Raw genomic sequence first — 18,732 nt, 5'->3', positions numbered from 1 at the left:
TCCTCGTGGAATGAAAGATGCCGTTACCTTGACAAGCACCAATATAAAAGGAACGAGATTCATCCGTTGCGTCGTTCGTGATTTATAAGCGAAACATACCGCTTTCCCTCTACTCCAAAAAAAAAAAAAAAAAAAAAAGGAACGCGAAAAATGCGGAGGGATCCCGGATTCGTCCCCTCAGACCGTCTCACCCGATGATTGGACAAATCGTTTGAGGAGATCAATGAGAGCTCGCTCCGCATTGCCGGCCCTCTTGAGGACAAGGAGGAGGAAAGGGAAAAAGGAAAGCGCAAATTGCGGTTCCTTACCCTCATAAATCGCGAACGACGCAACGGACGAATCACGTTCCTTTTGTATTGGTGCCTGTCAAGGTAACGGCATCTTTCATTCCACGAGGAGAAACTTTGCCCATTCGTGCCCTTCAAGTTGGTAGCAGCGCTCCCAGCGTCCTTTGCGATTTCCTAGCCACCTAACCACAGCCAATTAACCCAAATCCAGCAGCTGCCAATGTACTGTTTTAACCGTTGCAGATTTTTTTCATAAAAAAGCTATAAGATAACTATAAATGACGTCGTTTTTGTGTTGCTGCCAACGTAACGGTATCTTCCATACCGTCATAAAACATTATTAGATACGAGATCGTGATGGGCATTTTTACACGTTAGGGGATTATCTGAAGAAGACCTGGTGCAAGTGTCGATTCTCAAAGAAGAAACCGACAGGTTACGAACCGAACGCGAAGAGTTCGCCAAGCTGGTACGTTCTTTTATGATCTGCTTTGAGGTATTGAGGTACGATTGTTACGAGTTCACGATAATTGAATAAGTAAAAAAATCTGCGAAAATTCATTTTTTCTCTCTCTCTCTCCTTCTGTCCGCTTAAGTGTTCAACGTGTTCTTTATCGACGTTCAACTGTATCTTGCTGTTCCATATAACTTCTATAGAACGTCTCGGTGCAAATAAATGTGCCTCCGAATACCCTATTAGTAATTTTCGCGAATTTCGCGAATGCTATTTTTCTGCGAAAGTGAAGTCCCGCGAAATCTTCCCCAAATTCGCTTATATCCGAATTCCCCCAAATTATGAAGACCACGAAATTAACCACTTATACAGCAGTTTGAAATGCTTACTAAGTTAACTCAACGCTTGTGCGTTTGGAGACGAGAAATTGCTTTGACCCAGATTTTGTATTTACTTTCAGATCAGTAACCTGAGGGTAAGTCGTACCAGAAACATCATCGCTGCTCTAAATTATAACCATCATTTACTCATTCTCGAAACGATGCGTTATTTTAGGAAGTCGTCTCCACAGTTCGGAGACCAGTATCCAGGTCTGAAGAAAGGTTACCCCAAAGGTGAGAAATTATCTAGGGCAACCAGGCCACGTTGCAAACGTGTATCAATTCCTGTTACTTCTCACGAGCATTAACAAAGTTATTTCTTGATCCGTTACTGCAGGGGGAAACAATCTCATTGCACGGAAGGCATTATAGGTAGGTTCATGTTTCAATGCATGTACTAGTAGTATACTGTACTATATGAGTCAACATTGACCAAAAATGTTCATGGCATCACATGACGCAGACGAATCATGGGAACGGAGTCAGAGCCTGGACAGGGGGTATGTGTATCGAAATTTCTTCCTCATCCAGCAACAATCTAGTAATCCAGTAATAACTCCGTAGTAATTAATCAGTCAGTAATTAAGTAGCGTAGCATTATGACTCTTCAGTACAATACTAACAATAAATGTTTTACACGTCACATTTTAGTTTGAAAGGAAGAACAAAATTCAACGACGAACGAAGACGAAGATTAGACAGCCAAGGTGAACTCAGGTACAACTATAACTATCACGTTGAAGTGTTTACTACATAAGCGACAACGCAGTTCTTAAACGAGATAGTTCACTTTCCGGGCATCAGTTCGTAGATTTTTGTTTTTCACGGGTAGAATGTTACCTATTTCACCGACATTCCGTTTTATTTTTCGCCGACATGACCGGTATAATCTCATTATTGGCATTGTAAATAATTGGAATTCACGCGGTTTGAAATTCCCGCGCGGAAAAACGTCAGCGCGACGTCAGCGTGACGACACGAGGGCGTTCCCTTGGAGAGGATGTCACGTGACCTCAGCTGCGTGGATTATTTGCTTTGTGTCGCTGCTTCCGCGGAATTCTTCGAGTTGCGCTGCTGAGAATATATGAGGAGGAGGAGGAGGAGGAGGTGTAGGAGAGGAAGCGAACACATGACCATCCTGGCGCAACGTAATGCGATCTGATGCGAGGAGGACATTTTCCTGCTTGTTCCTCCCGGTGTGTCCCGGTCTGCTGCCTGCATTGACGAGAGAATACAGATAAACGTCGATTTCGAGCGGAGTCTAGCGCCCCCGCCAGTCATATTTCTTTCAATTACACTACGCTCTGGAAACAGAACTTCACCGCAAAGCACGCTGCGCGCCAACCGTTACCACGAATGATTGGGGTATCGCTTCTGATTCGAAGGGAGAGTGGGTCGTACGCCTTTTTGTGTCAGTTTGGATATACGGTAATTGACACAAAAAGGCGCACAATCCCCTCTCTCTTCGAATCAGAATAAGCAATAACCCGATCGTTCGTGGCAACGGTTGGCGCACACAGTGCAATGCGGTGAAGTTCCTGTCCTTAGAGTGTAGCGAGCGGACTTTCCTTTGAAAGGGGCACCAAAGTTTCTCCTCGCGGAATTAAAAGTTAAGTTACCCTGAGACTAACACAAAAGGAACGGGAGTCATCCGTTGCGTCGTTCGTGATTTATGAGCGAAAGAAACCGCTTTCCCTCTCATTCTCAAGAAGCCCTACAAAAGCGCACTCTCATTTGTTTCCGCAAATGATTTGTCCAATCATCGTGGGAGATTCTTTGAGGAGACCAATCAGAGGCCTCTCCGCATTGTCGTGCTTCTTGAAAAGGGGGGAGAGAGAGAAAGGGAAAGTGTACATTGCGGTTTCTTTCGCTCATAAGTCACAAACGACGCAACGTGTGACTTCCGTTCCTTTTATGTTCGTGTCAAGGTAACGACACATTTAATTCCTCGAAGAGAAATTTTTGAACTTTAGTAACCCTTTAAACGAAGCAATGTAAACGATCAGAAGAGATCTTGTCTTTCACAAAACCTTGCTAACGCAACGAAATTGTCCTTCCGTAACGTACACAAGAACAATAAATCAATAAATCAGCAAAGTAAGCAAAGGTCTAAAATAGGTCTCACTTCAGCGACCCACTGAAAGACAAAGTATCGCTCCTTCTCTAAACGAGCGCAGAGTCAATATTATCGATTTAGTTGCAGTAGAAGACAGGATATTTTTCGATCCAAAGCTCCCTTTTGTGTGGCTATAGACACACACAGTCAGAAGAGCGACAGTGTTTCACACCTTATTACGGTTCGAGGCAGTGTGCACAGCTCGTTCGACGATGCTATTTTTCAGGAGTCAGCTGGGAGGGTCACACCCGACGCGCCTCGAAATATTTAACGGTGAGTCGGCCCCCTCCGTTACGTAATTTAATACGAGTTTAACTGAGTGTAACCGCATCTCTTGTTACTTTTCTTGTGTGCTAGAAATGGAAGACAGAGTCGGGTCTGAAGCTCAAAGGTAATGACAATCACTCTTAATGTGTATTCTTAAGAGGATCCAGTCGAATGAGAGCGTCATTAAAAAACGGGTTGTACCGTCCCTAATTCGAAAGACGTTTCTTTGACGGCGTCACACTCTTAAAGCAGAACTTCACCATATACCACGCTACTAGCCAACAATCATCCCGTGCCATACGTGCCAGGGACTCAGTTTCATGCAGAAAAGGAACAAGGAACAAGCTAAGCTTAAGCAGGCCGGTATTATTCTAAATGAGCAGCGTGTTATGGGGCAAGGTTATACTTTTACAGTGTACGGGATTGTTTTGTGTGCTGCTGGCTGAAGAATATTCACCTATAAGTTCACCTATTATTCGCCCATTGAATGATAATAAGACATGAATGAAGTTTTGGAATTGAGATAATTGTAGATTGTGTAAACATGTGTACAACGTCTAAGTGAGTGCGGGTATGTCTGGTTGTCTTCTATCATCCTCATCTATGTTAGCATTCGATTGTCAATGGGCCAGTATCACGAACTAGCCGTGCGATGTTCTCTTCTTAAACAAAACAAACATTGCACATTCCTAAAACATAGACTAAAAGCTGCATCAACCTGAAAGCTTCATGGCCGATAACGGCGACTTCTCCTGCTGTCAGTGTGGTGCACCTTTTTCTATACGAAGCTCCAGTGCCGTGTTTTTTAAATTCATTGCTGTTATCTAAAGGTCACACGTATCAACGAAAGAACAGTATATTCGGGACCTGGAGGCGCAAATAAAAGAAACGAGGGAGAGGAGGATGATGGAAAAGGAAGAGGAGGCAAAGTAGGTACCCAGTTTGGTTCGCCATGTGCGGCGGTTGGTTCCGGGACAAATTTCACTGTTCATTGGGATTTGACCCGGGTTCGAATCACGGCACCGGTAGCGTTGTCTTCCGTGTTCTCACTGGATTTTCCTCGGACTTTTAAAAATCGGCATGCGGTCGCTGGTGGGCTGTTGGATCGCTGTGCCATAGATGCAAGTACATGTAGTCAAAAGTTACATTATAAAGACTCATGCAATCAATCAATTTCCTCCAAAACGTTTCTGAGGATAGTCTTACATTCCTAGTGGGTCTTGCAAATAGTTTCACTATGCTCACGAAACAGATGAAAATATGCATGGGCTCTTCAAGTTGGCACACTTCCAATTCCAAACTGGAACATCCGGTAACATCTCATTACGGCCGCAGTCTCATTACGACCAAAGTCTCATTATGGCCGAAAGTCTCATGACGGCCGATAATCCAATTAATCCCCAAGTGTCTCATTACGGAACGTCCAGAGGGAAAAAAAGAAAGAAAAGCTGGATCGGGAGCTCAATTGAAAGCCATCGAACCAGAACGACCAGCGGTGTACGGGAAATTCGGGTCGTAGGAATACACAGAGAGAATAGAAGGCATAAAAGAAGAGCTTTAATAATCTGCTCGTCACGTCAGTAATTAGAACAGTCGCAGCTTTATGCTATGTCTAAATATGGAACAACCGCGTCGCAATTTATTTTGGAAACGTGCTCATTCACGCCTGCCTGAGCAGTATCTACTTCGGAGGTCAATTCCTCCAATGACGTAAGAATAGTCGGAAGTGGTGTGACGTTCCGCTCCGTGTCTTTTATTTTCAGGTTGGACAAGAAGTACATGGAACAATGTTACGAGCCGTGGGGGAAGGCATACGCCCACCTCAGAGATCAAGGTGAGGGAATGAAAGAGAGAGAGAGAAAATCTGCTGTGTTCGCGGATGCCAGTATGCTACGCGTACTGACTTAGCGCTACTGAATTCACTGTGTTTAGGTCCTTTTTGGCACTTATAGTAGAGAATATTGTATCAATTTGCGTCAACAGTACCTTTCTTTCTGTGCTATAATTACTGTAAGCATTGGATTGTCGTAACGTTGGCTACTATAGGAGGGCTGTAAGGACATTGAAAAGATGCAACTGCGGGTCACAAATACTTAAATAAAGTAAAGTAAAGTAAGTAAGTAATCACTAAATAGAGTTTCTTCTTATTCTGATGATACTTTGGAAATCAATTTAAGGGCAACTCGTTCCACACTCTATAACAGAACTTCACCGCGTAGCACGCTGTGCGTCAACCACTGCCACGAATGATAGGCTTTGTGTCAGTTATGATATATCCAAATTGACACAAAAAGGCGTAAGCTCCCTCTCTCTTCGAATCAGGAGCGATAACCCAATAATTCGTGACAATCGCTGGCGCACAGCGTGCTATGCGGCGAAGTTCTGTTTTTAGAGCACAGGATATTTCCAATATTTTATTAGGGGACTCCAACCTCTACTCTAAAGGCTGTACGTGTTCCTGTGATACGTGAAAATCGCGTGGAAGTACCCTATTACTAGCATGCTGTTAGGCACGCACTCCTAAAACGAAGCTTCACCACATAGCACGCTGAAGGTCAACTATTGTACAGAGCGATATACCTCTATCACTCTTGATTTGAGGAAAGCGCGGGGCGTACGCGTTTTTGTGACAATTAACATTTCTACATAAGTGTCACAAAAGAGCGTACGCCACCCGTTTTCAACAAATCAGGAGAGAGAACGATGTCATTCGGGATGATGGTTGGTTAGGAGCGTGCTATGTGGTGAAGTTCATTTTTTAAGATCCACGTTTCCACATGCTACACACAAAAAAACAAAACAACAACAACAACAACAACAAAAAAAAAACAACAACTGAAATTCACTGCATAGCACACTGTGCGCCAGCCATTGCAACGAATGGTAGGGTTATCGGTTCTGATTTGAAAAGAGAGAAGGGGGTACGCGTTTTTGTGGCAATTTGGATACATGATAATTGCTACAGAAAGGTCGTATGACCCCCTCTCTCTTCGAATCAGAAGATCCATATCACTCCTTGCAATGGTTGACGCACAGCGTGCCATGTGGTGAAATCCTGTCTTTAGAGTGTACCCGACAGTAACGGTACGGCCGGCACAGCCTTACCGTGACAAGTCCCATCAACAACATATGTGGGCATCTCCGGGGAGGATTTGGTCCCGACCACCATGGTCCCGACTTCCGGTACATGGGTGACAGGCGTGTGTGGAGGTCGTTTGAAGTAACCCGTACGTGCCTCAATATACGATCGAACACGCATGGAGTCGGCCATCTGCGAGGAGTGTTCAGGAGATGCTTGGAACGTTGTTGCTTCTGATTCGAAGAGAGTGAGAGAGAGAGAAAGAGGGGAGGGGGGGGGGGGCGTACGGCTTTTTGTGTCAAATTCGATATAACAACGAAATTCGTGGTACAGTGAAATATCTTGTATTCTCTGCCACAATTGGGTGCCATATTTCGTCATGATCGACACAGCGAAATATTCGGTACAACGAAAGAACTCGTGTTCCCTGTGAGTTTCGTTATATCGAGGTTCGAGTGATAACTGACACAAAACGTCTTTGTGGTGAAATTCTGTTCTTAGAGTGCAAACACTTTAGGTTTCCAGCATGCCAGACGGTTCATTCATACGACATGGCGCATTTATCTTCCTTTATTTCTGCAGAAGACATCTACAAAGCTTGCTCCAATGCAATCCTATCCAATCCAACCCACCATTACACAGAATGATGCCGTTATCACTCCGGGTCGTACGCCTTTTTGTGACGAGCACCATCACCGCATAAGTGTCACAAAAAGATGTACGCCTCCCGTTTTCAACAAATCAGGGGAGAAAACGGGATGATGATTGGCTTGGAGTGTGCTATGAGGTGAAGTTCCCTTTGTCTGTTCAGCTCCTTATTGAACAGCGCCACCCTGGAATACAGGACATCATGCATCATAATCGCCCTCCTCTTCCCACGAAAAATCTTCCTCGAAGCATCCAGACCATGCTCCATAGGCTCCGCACTGGGTGCGCGTTCACCAATTCCCAGCTGTTCAAGATAGGCTCTAGGGGTGACGCCTGCTGTGGCCACTGTCAACAACCCGAAACCATCGAACACATCCTGCGAGACTGCCGAGCATACCATTCTGCGCGCGAAACACATCTCCCTCGCTCCACCTCGGGCTCGCTAGCAGACATCCTCTACCCCGCTGGTTCTTCTGCCGAACGTTCCGCCAAAGCAAGAAACCTCATTCTCTTCCTGCTGAAGACAGGCCTTGCTGATCGACCCATCTAATACTGTACTCTCCCCGATGAACTCGTGCACCTCACAGCATCCCCATCCTTCAACCTCCTCTATCCTCCATCCGTCCGTCCTTCCTTTGTGTTTTGTTTTGCTATGCGTTTTCCTTTTCTTTTTTTGGCTATAGTCGTGACGACGCCCACTTCTGTGTGGCCAACAACGGCGAGCCTATCCTGCCATCACCCCCCCCCCCCCTCCCTTTTGAGAGTATGTGCAACCCAACGATTGGAAGTGCGCGTTTGAAAGCCAAAGATATCGTAGTGTAATAATGACAAAATGGCATAGATGCAGGCCAACTGGTGAATGAACCCCATAGTGAAGAAGCCCCTATAGTGAAGAAGTGTTGTGGGCAAAACACCGAAAGGACTCGTAACTTTTGAGCGGTTCGTGTCGTGTCCTTTCTGTGTTTGGGCCAACACTTCAGGCTTCCTTGTGCACATCGTAGTATACATGCCGTTTTCACCGCTTCCGGTTTCGTTTCAAAACCACATCGGGTTTCACAGCAAACATGCTATGCGCCAACCACTGTGCCGATTGATACAGTTATCGCTTCTGACTTGAGGAGAGAGAGAGGGTCGTGTACGCCTTTTTGTGGCAATTCAAATTTCCACAAAAAAGCTTACGCTTCCAGATTTCAACAAATCAGGAAAGCGAAAGATATAATTCTGCATGGCGGCTGGTTCCGAGCGTCCTTAGTCGCGGAAGGACCGGAAGTCTTCGTGGCACCGGAAGTTGTGGCGGGGGCTTGTTTATGTTTACCCGAGATTGTCATCGTTCGGGAGATGCGTTACACTGTGGTGTTTCTTTCCCGGATAAAAAGTACACTACAAGCTCAGCCACAACCAGTAAATTCCCACCCAGTTTGCGACCGACAGTCGGCCTCTTCAAAAGGAATGCGTGCACTCTGTTCGCAGGTCGGAAACCCCGTTTCATCGGAGAGCTGGTGCATCCAGTGGAGACTTCGAGCTCCATCATCCCGACCAAGGCGCGCTCGGAGTCGTCCCTGGTGCCCAGGCTATGTCTTGAAATGGCCCTCCCCCCACAGCTTAGGAGGCATTTCTTTCCCGCAGACTTCGACCCGAGAATCCCCGGTGGACGGAGGGCCAGGCCGACAAACCTCACCGTTGAGAGTTACCGAGAAGACCTACGAAAACAGGTGGGCACCTGTGCAAAAAGACACACACACACAATGTGGAGCGGACTCCCATTGGTCTCCTCAAACGATTTGTCCAATCATTGCGGGAGATCGTTTCAGGAGACCAATCAGAGGCCTAGACCTAGGGGGAGACGCGCCCGCAAAGGATATACTTCGCGGGAATATACAGCAAGCAGTTCCCCAGCTTCAACTGTTTCGACACAACCAGCGCAAGCCATCTCCTCTCTTAAAAATGAACTTCACCGCATAGCACTCTCATCATAGCCGCATCATCCCGAATGACATCTTTGCGTAGCATGATTTGATGAAAAAGGGTGGTGGACGCCTTTTTGTGACACTTATGGACTGTACAATTGTCATAAAAAAGGCGCACCCCTCCCGTTTTCAACAAATCATGCGACAGAATAATGGTTGACTAGGAGCGTGCTATGCGGTGAAGTTTATATTGAGCGAGGAGGGCGTACGCCTTTTGTATCAATTTGGATATATGATACCACCCTTTTATACCCTTTATCAGGCGCCATGTTGACCTATATGGTATAGAAGGTACCACCTTTTCACACCCTCTTTTCTTAGAGTGCGTCCTGCACAGCAATTATTTTAGACCACTGTATACCCACTGATGGATTCTCTTTCTCGCTCCTCTTTAGTGCCAAGTAATTCATTGTCTTCTCTACATTTTATTTCTAGAATTTATTGTACAAAGTTCAAACGTGCGGCTAGGTGCGACATCAATTTTTATTTCACGATTTACGCGTTGCAGATATACAGTGTGTTACGACAGTCTATTTTTGAGTACATTTTCTTTTCTTCGCGACAGATTAGCGGTACGGTAACTCGCATGGTTATTCAAAGTGTCTCTTTTTATTTACTTTTCCAATGAAGCAGATCGAAGAGAAGAAAAAAAGGCTGGAAGAGCAACGACAGAGAGAAAAGTCGGAGGAAGATAAACTATTGAGAAGAATCGAAGAACAGAGACAGAAAATGTACAGTGAATACCAGGAGGAGCAACGCAGGAGGCACAAGAAAGACACCGAGGTTCGTTTTAAGCATTTTATCACGCACATAATGTGCAGTCTTCACATCCGAAAGTTTGTAGGATTACAGAAAGCAAGTTCCGAGTGGGTATCAAATAAAAAGAAAGTGGTTTTCGAAATGTTTTATTTTTACTCAGTCCCGCATGGCACCTTAAAATTACATTTCACCGTAGTTCTTAGCATTATCGAAGCACTTGTGATAGCGGGGCGCTAGTTTTTGCATCCCTGCATCATATAGAACGATACCGCCGTTACCCCAGCATGTCTGTGTCGTTCTCAAGTCATGTGACCTGGATAGATTCATCGAGGACATTGAGAGCAGAGCCTGATTGAGAGGGCGAGGAAGCAACACCAACCCAGACAAAGAAACGACGACACCTGCTTCGTCTGCCGCAAACGACGTCTGCTTCGGACAGTCGTCGCAGACGACTTCAAATATCGGCTTTCTGTGGCTAGAAGTGGCTGCTCATGCTGCTGGTCTCCATAGCTACGGCTGCCGAAGCACAGCCGATTTATAGTTTAAAGTAGCCTCTCTCTCTTTTTTTTAAAAGTAGCACTAGCCTATTTAAAATTGTGTTCTTATGGGTGCAGGTTCGCCCAAAGCAAGAGAGACTCACCAAGACGCAACGCGAGAAAAGCAGAGAGATGCCGCACAGGGCGAAAACACGGGCGGAGACCAAAGAAAAACGGAAACCCACCCGACACAGACTTAAAACATCGTCCGACGAGAATAGCTGGGTAAGTAAATAATTATAACGCAGATGGATAATTTTTATTCGCACTCCGAAACCTTTTTACGATTTTTTTTTAAAGCGTGCAGCTCAATTCATAGTGAACGGCGATACGGGTCCTGCACTGTGGAACGCATTTGTCCTTGAGAAATTAAATAATGCTGAAAAATGGAACGCCAACGCAGTTCCTTCCTTTAACGACTTATATAAAATGGTAATAAAATAAACGTAAAGCGAAAGAATATGCACTAAAAATTAATCTTTATCTTTTGTGCTACGCTCGTGGTAGCGTATAGTACTCTTAACACTTATCTTACCACCAACTGTGCTGTGTCTGGAAGTAAGTCTGCCCAGGACGCACACTAAGCTCCCTGTCTCCCCATCCTTCCTGCTGTCCTCTCTCCATCTGTTCACATTTTCACGCTGCTCATAGCCACAGTTGCTTCACGGCGCTAACAAGAAATTAAGAACAAGAACTTCACCACATAGCACGCTCCTAGCTAACCGTTTCGCTGTTATCCTATCCCATTACAACAGTGCAGCAATGTTGCTTCTCCTGCGTACACTGCGCCACTGCAGTGAAAGCACGCTTTACAGGCGACCGCAGGATAGTGAGCTTCACTTGTGTTCCATTGAACACTCAGTTTGCTTGGCTAACGCACCCTCTCGTCCCAAACGCTGAAAATAGATTAGTGAACAATAACAATAATACACATAAGTCTCACACGCTATCTCAGCACCATTCTAACACCGATCTAAAAACAACGAAATAATCACACCATCTCCCGTTACAGACAGAGAAATCAGCGGAGGCGGATCAACAGCAGACAGAAGTAAAGCGCTACCATCCACCGGAAATGACGCAGCGGAAACGCAGTGGTATGATCAAAACCCCTTCGCCGTTACATCAAACCATTCTCACGACGTCATTCGAACAGTCCTAATAACGAATCTTTTCCCCTACTCGTCAACAGAATCACGTGACCGTCTAGTAAACAACGTGGAAATACTGCGACGACAGCTAGCCACTGAACAGCAGATCAGTCGAGTTCAGCAGTTACAGGTGAGGACATGACACGTATTACCCTCGCTTTATTTTACACTGAAGCGAGGCGCGCCTTCTGCACGGAATTTGCAAAGAAATTAGTCAAAGATGAGAGTCAGCACCCAGGCCCTCAAGGCAGTGTAAATAAAAATTATCTTTTACTCTTTTCAGAAAAACTACACCGTGACTGACATGAAGCGAAGAGCGGATCCTGACGACTGGTATTTTCCACATTGACGGCGGACACTTTATTCAAAAAGGAAAAAGGGAGTCGTCAGCGAATGAAGCCAACTACACACGATGATGTTCACTGCCCGTTGCCGTTGTTTCTTATGTTTCGCTAGAAGGTTTCGAAGAGAGCACCTCTGAGTATGGCGGTGCCGTAGCTGCGTCCTGTAAAGTTCGCTTCCTCTTACATAGAGGTGCAAGAAAGGAAGCCGGACTTACAGGCGGAGCAGAAACTGCGTCATTCACTCTCAGAACATAACTTCACCGCATAGCACGTTGTGCGCCAACCACTGCCACGAACGATAGGGTTATCGCTCCTGATTTGAAGAGTGAGAGGGGCGTACGCCTTTTTGTAGCAATTATCGTATATCCAAATTGCCACAAAAAGGCGTACGCCCCCCTCGCTCATCCAATCAGAAGCGGTAACCCTGTCATTCGTGGCAATGGTTGGCGGACAACGTGCTATGCCGTGAAGTTCTGTTCTGAGGACCTTGACTTAGCGACGAGGGGGGTGACAGAGGAAGTAACTGCATCTTTCATTCCACGAGAAGAATTTTTGCACGTTACTGCCCCTTTAACTGAACTCAACAACACAATCGTACAAACACAACAACAATGCCGCCGTCGTCCGTTCCGTTTGAACCTCACTCAGGCGTGCCCTTCAGTGGACGGAACCGCAAGGGAACGCACTGGGGTATAGTGCCATTGGATAATAGAAGAGAATGGTCCTTGAAGCACACTAGGCTCTAGGGACGGGCCAAGCATACGGAGAATAAGTCACTCATTACCACCCACAGCTATTTCATACTGGCATATTATATTATATACAGTGTAGGAGTACGATGAAAAAAGAGAAAAAATGCAAATCTATGTCATACAGAAAAGGAAGAGAATTGCACAATACGAAACAAAAGCAGGAGGGCAGAGCACTGTTATTTTAATGAGTGTGTCACGTATGAATATTAATGACCCACCATGTAGCGGTACATAGATCCCAAGGTTAGAATTTAAGCTGCCTATACACCGTTTTCCCGTGGACGTTGCCATATTTGAACCGCAGAGCTGTCTAGCTGGGGAAGCACGTCGAAGGCTGTTTACCGCACATGCCAGAGAGAAGGAAAACACACGGGATGTACGCTTCCTCCGTGGAATCGCTTTCCTCCTTGCTGGAATGCGCTGGGTGTGAAAGCGCTGTGGCGCGAGGCTGGCTGGAAAATGGTGTATACTTTGTGTAAATGAAGATGAGACATTACAGCGACACATCTTTTTTGTTGCATATGTAGCATTTACACCTTTGGTAACGCATTAAGAGTGAGAATGAGGTGATGAGCGTTAGTTTGTGACGACGATATTCAGTAATATAACGCGATTTATTTCCCATGCCCTTCATGATGTCAATGCGCTAGATTCACTTACATTCCCAGCTAGATGGGCTACAAGTCACTTCGACCTGTTAAATATTTTCAGTTTTCAACTCAGTCATAGTGTGTCATGCTGGCTTCCGACATCGAGCCATAGAAAAAAGGAAAACGGCTAAATACACCACCTCAGCACACGTTACGAAATAAAAGAGGAGAAAGAAACACTAACACGTCGGTCTGTATTCAATAAATATGTACAACAGATGATCCTGTCCTGCATTTTGTGTGACAACGCATGTAAAATATTACTCAGTCATCTACATTGTCACTGTCGGTGTGGTCGCCTGCACTCTCCGCATCGTCGTCGAGCAACCACTGTGCGCCAACCTTCTCGAGAGCCTTACGAACATACTCCTGGGTTATCCCAATCTCATCCAAGTTTGTATCTTTCCCTTTACCTTTCGCTATTTTTATGGCGAGGAGCTCGTGATGATGATCTACGGACCACAGTGCAGGCATGTACTTTGGCTTCATGGTTTCGAGAAAATGCTTTCTCCATTTTGTCTCGAAGCTGATGAGTCCCCCGTTCCTCTTGTAGTGCTCTACGACTTTCACCCCGTGAGCAACAAAATTTGTGTTGTAAATCTTTGTGTCGATCTCTGCAGCTTCCTCGACCAGCTCTTTCGTCACACTGTCGGAATTGTAGTGATCGTTCAGCACCTGCTCGAGGGCAGCCACTCGGTCGGACGGGAGCCTGTCTCGGCTGCGAAGCAAAGCCCTAGCAGCCGACTTGATCCGCCGCAAGACAGGATCTTCTCGGCACTTTGTCACTTCGTGGCTCTCAAACGGTGCGTCGCACTCAGAGGCGAGAACGTAACGAAGATCGAGGTCCCTCAAGTTGCTCAGCTGGTGACATTGGACGCACAGCAACAAGATATCGTGCGAGATGTGGTGCTTCATGACGTCGGGAAAATTTTTCCGGTACTCGCGTGGGACAACGTTCTTACGGAGAAGGGACTCTTTCGAGCCGCACACAACGCACACATTGTCTTTTGCTTGAATGTAGTACTGGCTGTCGAGTATTGGACGGTTGGCCGGCTCGAAATTGAGCCGAACTATGAGAGGTTCCTCCGAAACTTCTGTTCCAAGCCCCTTTTCGAGGTACCAGCGAGCTTTCTTATAGTCGCAAGTGCAGAGGGGTTCACCGTCGGGAGCCTGCAAGACGCAGTTGTCGTACAGCGGAGTTTTTCGTATCCTGTATGATCTAAAGATGCCCAGTTTTCTTGAGGAGACCGTATGATGCGGTTCGCCATGCTTTTCAGGGGATCGGGGTAACCTTGTCCTGGTTCGAAATGGCACATCTACAGCAACACGGCACATCTCTATCGTGCTACTCGTCAATCTTTCAAACCAACAGGGACGAAACCGTGTCAGTGACAATCTGAGTCGTACCATTTGGTCGAAGATTTGTACAGACAACAAAGCATCTTCTGCAGCGTAGTTTATCTGTTTCTGTGTCAGATTATCTGCTGCCCAGTCACTGCACCTGATTCGCCACGATTTCTCTGGTCGGACAGCCAGCAGGTGAGATGACAAAGCTTGAAGGCCACCTACTGGCACACCACTGAGCTCAGTGAATTGTGTAATTATGTGCCTCAAGTCTAAACACCCTCTCACAATGAGGTTGTGGTCCTGCAGCAACTTCAGAGCGTCATCGTGGATGGCCACACCAACCTTAATTATCTGCTCATCCCGCAAAATAGTCTTTAACGAACTTGGAATGTCTCGACTTTCCAGGAAGCTTTCTCGAAGCAGGACACAAAAATCTGACGACGGTGCTAGTTGCAAGAGAGAAACTTTCTGCCTTTTTCCGTTCAACGTCACCCATTCACAGTCAAGCCCCATAACTTTGCGTCTAAAGCACAAGTTGTAAAATGTATCCTCCACATTTGCGAAGTCACTTACACTGCGGCATACAATCACAGTTTTACGCTTTAACCGGCACAAATATTTGCGGAAACGTTTCTCGTAGAAATAACTGCCGAGGAACAGAAGAGCTGCGCACGATATGGAACCGATAACAGCGGTGACAACTTTCGGAACCGATTTCATTATGGTGAACGACTGCTAAAAACGTGTGCATCATTTGCTGGAACACTCAAGAAGCTTGTCTGCAACAGAGCACTGTACACTCTACGAACACATACGGCTGCAAACACGTGCAGTGCAGCTCGTGGAAGCAAGCCGATTTTTTGCCGAAATAACAAGGCTGGCAAGGTGTGTTGGATGGGAGGTGTCCACACTCCATACTGCCCTGCAGTATCTTTGCGTGTTTTTTCCGACTGAAATGGCAATTTGAAGCATTTTAAACGTTTCAGAAGTAGTCTCTTTTGCACTCCAAAGGTGGCGCCACTGACTGTTCAAACTTTCGCGCTCGCACAGAGTTATGGGATTGTAATGGCATTTTTCGCTGCAATATGGCCCTAGTGAATGCCTGCGCGTTATCATAACTGCCTATTGCAGCGTTAAAAAATTCATGAATAGTTGCATTCTGCTGTGATATATGCACTAAACTGACACGGAAAAAGTAAGCACAACAATTTTCATCTTCACAGTTAAAGCCTGCATCGGAGAATTCGACTTCGACGTTCTTGCGCAGTGACTTGCATTATATCCAGCTGCTATTGCCGACCCGCAAATATTTTTGCGAATTCGTTTGGGTGCAACTTGCATGAATTGAGTCTTGAAGCAGTTGTCACCAGGATCCGCTCTAGTTTCGTCTGGAACCGTCTGACCCAGATTTGGCGCAAGTAAACAAGGTCCAAAAAAAGTAGGCTATAGCTGCGTGAGGTCATTTCACTTTTTGAAAGAAGCCACGAAGGAACGTAAATCTTACTTTACGTGACTGTATGTGCTGGATTTTATGTGCTCTATCAATGTAGCGTTGGTATGTATACCAGTATGAGCCTGACGTAGTACTTCATTTACATTCACTGACAGCGCGCAGAAGCAAGTCATGATAGAAGTCTACCGGGAATGGCACAGCATGTAGAAGTTGAAGACCTGCAAACTGCATTCAAAAAGCTTCGTGTGAACATTTCTAGGTAAGCCTCAACGTTCTCAATACAAGATTCAAGCATTCAATGAGATGCATATATCTCAGTTTCTATATTTATACGACCCGTACTTGCGCGGAGAGATTTCGTTTGATTCGATCTTCTTTCCTCACTCCAGCTCCCACAGAACGTCCGGCATCCAGCGTCACCATCACTACCACCACCATCACTTGTCGACACCCCCGAGAAAATACCGGCCACGACCACTCCCGTCACTAGACGTATCAACGTCTCCAAATTCAGTAAAGCAAAATATCCTTCAGAAGGAACCTAAAATGTCGGAACAGCCGCAAAATCCGCAGCAAGGCCACGGCCAACGTGTCTTCGGTGAAAGCCTTTCGGAAAACCTCGACTTTGCGTCTCTACAAATCAATGATGCCCCAACTCGTGATAAGGACGCACAAAGACTGCCGGACATTTGTACCTTGAGTGTGGATGGCTCTGGAGTGAGGACGGCGCTGACACCAGAGGTCAGGGCCATGTTGAGGCCATCGTCAACGGATCTGACCTGTTCCCAGCAAGCACGAATGGACGATACGACTGTGGACGAGTTAGCGGGCTACTTCGATAACCTCGTATATATTCCGAGGAAGATGTCGCTCATGGCAGAGATGATGTACACGTAACAAAGGAGGTAACCGTACGCATTCCAGAGACTTACAGTGGTTTGTGTTTGTTACCGCGAGGAAATTTAACGCACGTGTTCTGATGCTGCATTAGCTAGGCAGGAGCTGGAGAGAACTGGCCGTGCTACAAGACTGGGCAGTACCTCTACGGTTACGCTGTGGCTTAGATGCTAAATTTACTTTTCTGCATTTGTGTTCTGCACTCAGTTGAGAGCAAAATGAAAAAGTAAAAAAAAACATAAGCAACTCTGAGTTCCTTCGTTTGGTAGTCACATATTGTAACCTGAGGGGATTCCACCAAAGGTTTTTTTTTCTTCCTGTCGGGGCTTTCAGTACTGTTCATCCAATAAAATTTGGCTCACATTTTTCATATTTGCGAAAAGCATGTTTACAGAAATGAGAGCTTAGCAAGCCTGCGTTAATTTTACCACTCACAACAGTGAAAAATGGGTTTGTGGTTGATAATGAACAAAGGTAGCAGAAAAGTATTCAAGAGTGTTTGAATAGATAATGATTTTCAGAAAGGTTACGGGACTTATCTGAAAGCCAGTGCTCCGACTGTAACAAGCTCTTTATTGTATTATTGTTCCTTATTGTAAGGCATTCTTTTCTAATCTTTTGTCCCGAGCCTGTGTTCTGAAGCAATAAAAGCATTGTTTATTAAGATTTCTGGATATACTCTTGTCAATTAGTGGAGGTCATGAGAAATAGTTAATGGGGTCTGTAGCATTGAGACTATTCTTTTGAGTGGATTGGAGAACTTTAGTTCTGGTACATGATTCAGAGTATGGTGCACCAACTCAACTATCCCATGTTCCAACCAATGTCCAACCATTTTACTATTTATTTATTTGTTTATTATTAGCAACCCAAAGGCCAGAAGGCATTACATGGGTGAAGGGAATACTAAGAAAATTATAACAATCACGATAACAGTAACAATAATGAATAAACAGTGTGACTGGGAGGCCAAACAGCCCAGACAAGTGCACAATTTAAAGTACAAAATAAGATGATTACAGATGACTGCAGATTTGAAGGATTAATGATCATGGATGGATGCGGTTCCCACGGACAATGAATTCCAAAGTTTGATGGCGCGCGGGTAGAAGGAGTGAAAGAATGCATTTGTGTGACAGAAAAAATTGGAAAATATTTGGATGCATATTCTAAGGGCTATATACAAAGAATGCATTGTGACGTTCTGTGGGCAGTTCATATTCTATTTGTTGTTGCTGCACATATGGCATGGAGCACATCCATTGCTAGTCCTTTCCACGAAGCCTCAGCAGCCATTATTGCACGAGACCGTGAAATTGCCTCCATTGTGCTATTCCACTGCAGTTTCGGGAAGTACCTCACTGCCAAGTAATCCCTTACTGAGCAATTGAGCAGTAACTAATTAACGCTTTCTCATAGAGCAACTTTCATGGTGAATACAAGTTGGTGACAGACAGTGAATGAAGGCGCTACTAGTTTCGGAAATTGTTGGGATAAACAGGTTCTAATTCTAAGGCAACTGTTACAAGACATCAATTTGGTAGTTACTCCGAGAAATAATTATTAATTACAGTTACTTCCCGAGAGTCCTGTGATTGCTGGCTGTCGGTCCAGGACATTGGGTGGGTTTGGCACATGTTTACTT

General features: G+C 45.4%; 3 protein-coding genes across 8 annotated transcripts; 2 read left to right on the top strand and 1 right to left on the bottom strand.

Moving 5' to 3' along the window:
• The first annotated feature begins 4,343 nt into the window (after positions 1-4,343).
• Positions 4,344-13,624, top strand: LOC135399329 (uncharacterized). 4 transcript variants are annotated; one of them, XM_064631193.1, is made up of 8 exons: positions 4,344-4,433; positions 5,268-5,338; positions 8,858-8,943; positions 9,829-9,981; positions 10,572-10,718; positions 11,506-11,590; positions 11,686-11,774; positions 11,928-13,624. In XM_064631193.1, exons 1-8 carry the CDS (start codon positions 4,408-4,410, stop codon positions 11,991-11,993), a joined length of 723 nt encoding a protein of 240 aa, XP_064487263.1. In that variant the 5' UTR covers positions 4,344-4,407; the 3' UTR covers positions 11,994-13,624. The 4 variants fall into 4 exon arrangements, with proteins under 4 accessions (XP_064487263.1, XP_064487260.1, XP_064487259.1 ...); XM_064631190.1 differs by having other exon boundaries at positions 8,702-8,943; positions 9,832-9,981; XM_064631189.1 differs by having other exon boundaries at positions 8,702-8,943.
• On the bottom strand, positions 13,564-15,762 carry LOC135399328 (exonuclease 3'-5' domain-containing protein 2-like). Its single transcript, XM_064631188.1, has one exon. It carries the CDS (start codon positions 15,455-15,457, stop codon positions 13,655-13,657), a length of 1,803 nt encoding a protein of 600 aa, XP_064487258.1. The 5' UTR covers positions 15,458-15,762; the 3' UTR covers positions 13,564-13,654.
• A 19-nt stretch (positions 15,763-15,781) lies between these two features.
• LOC135399330 (oxidative stress-responsive serine-rich protein 1-like) lies at positions 15,782-17,753 on the top strand. 3 transcript variants are annotated; one of them, XM_064631194.1, is made up of 3 exons: positions 15,782-15,932; positions 16,346-16,449; positions 16,580-17,753. In XM_064631194.1, exons 2-3 carry the CDS (start codon positions 16,382-16,384, stop codon positions 17,085-17,087), a joined length of 576 nt encoding a protein of 191 aa, XP_064487264.1. In that variant the 5' UTR covers positions 15,782-15,932; positions 16,346-16,381; the 3' UTR covers positions 17,088-17,753. The 3 variants fall into 3 exon arrangements, with proteins under 3 accessions (XP_064487264.1, XP_064487266.1, XP_064487265.1); XM_064631196.1 differs by lacking the exon at positions 15,782-15,932 and adding an exon at positions 15,998-16,175; XM_064631195.1 differs by lacking the exon at positions 15,782-15,932 and adding an exon at positions 16,174-16,252.
• Positions 17,754-18,732: the final 979 nt, after the last annotated feature.

The sequence above is a fragment of the Ornithodoros turicata genome, chromosome 6 (genome assembly GCF_037126465.1).
Source record: "Ornithodoros turicata isolate Travis chromosome 6, ASM3712646v1, whole genome shotgun sequence".
In the NCBI taxonomy this organism is placed as follows: Eukaryota; Metazoa; Arthropoda; class Arachnida; order Ixodida; family Argasidae; genus Ornithodoros; species Ornithodoros turicata.
Note: the sequence above shows the minus strand (reverse complement) of the source record. Positions and strands in the feature narration are given on the sequence as shown.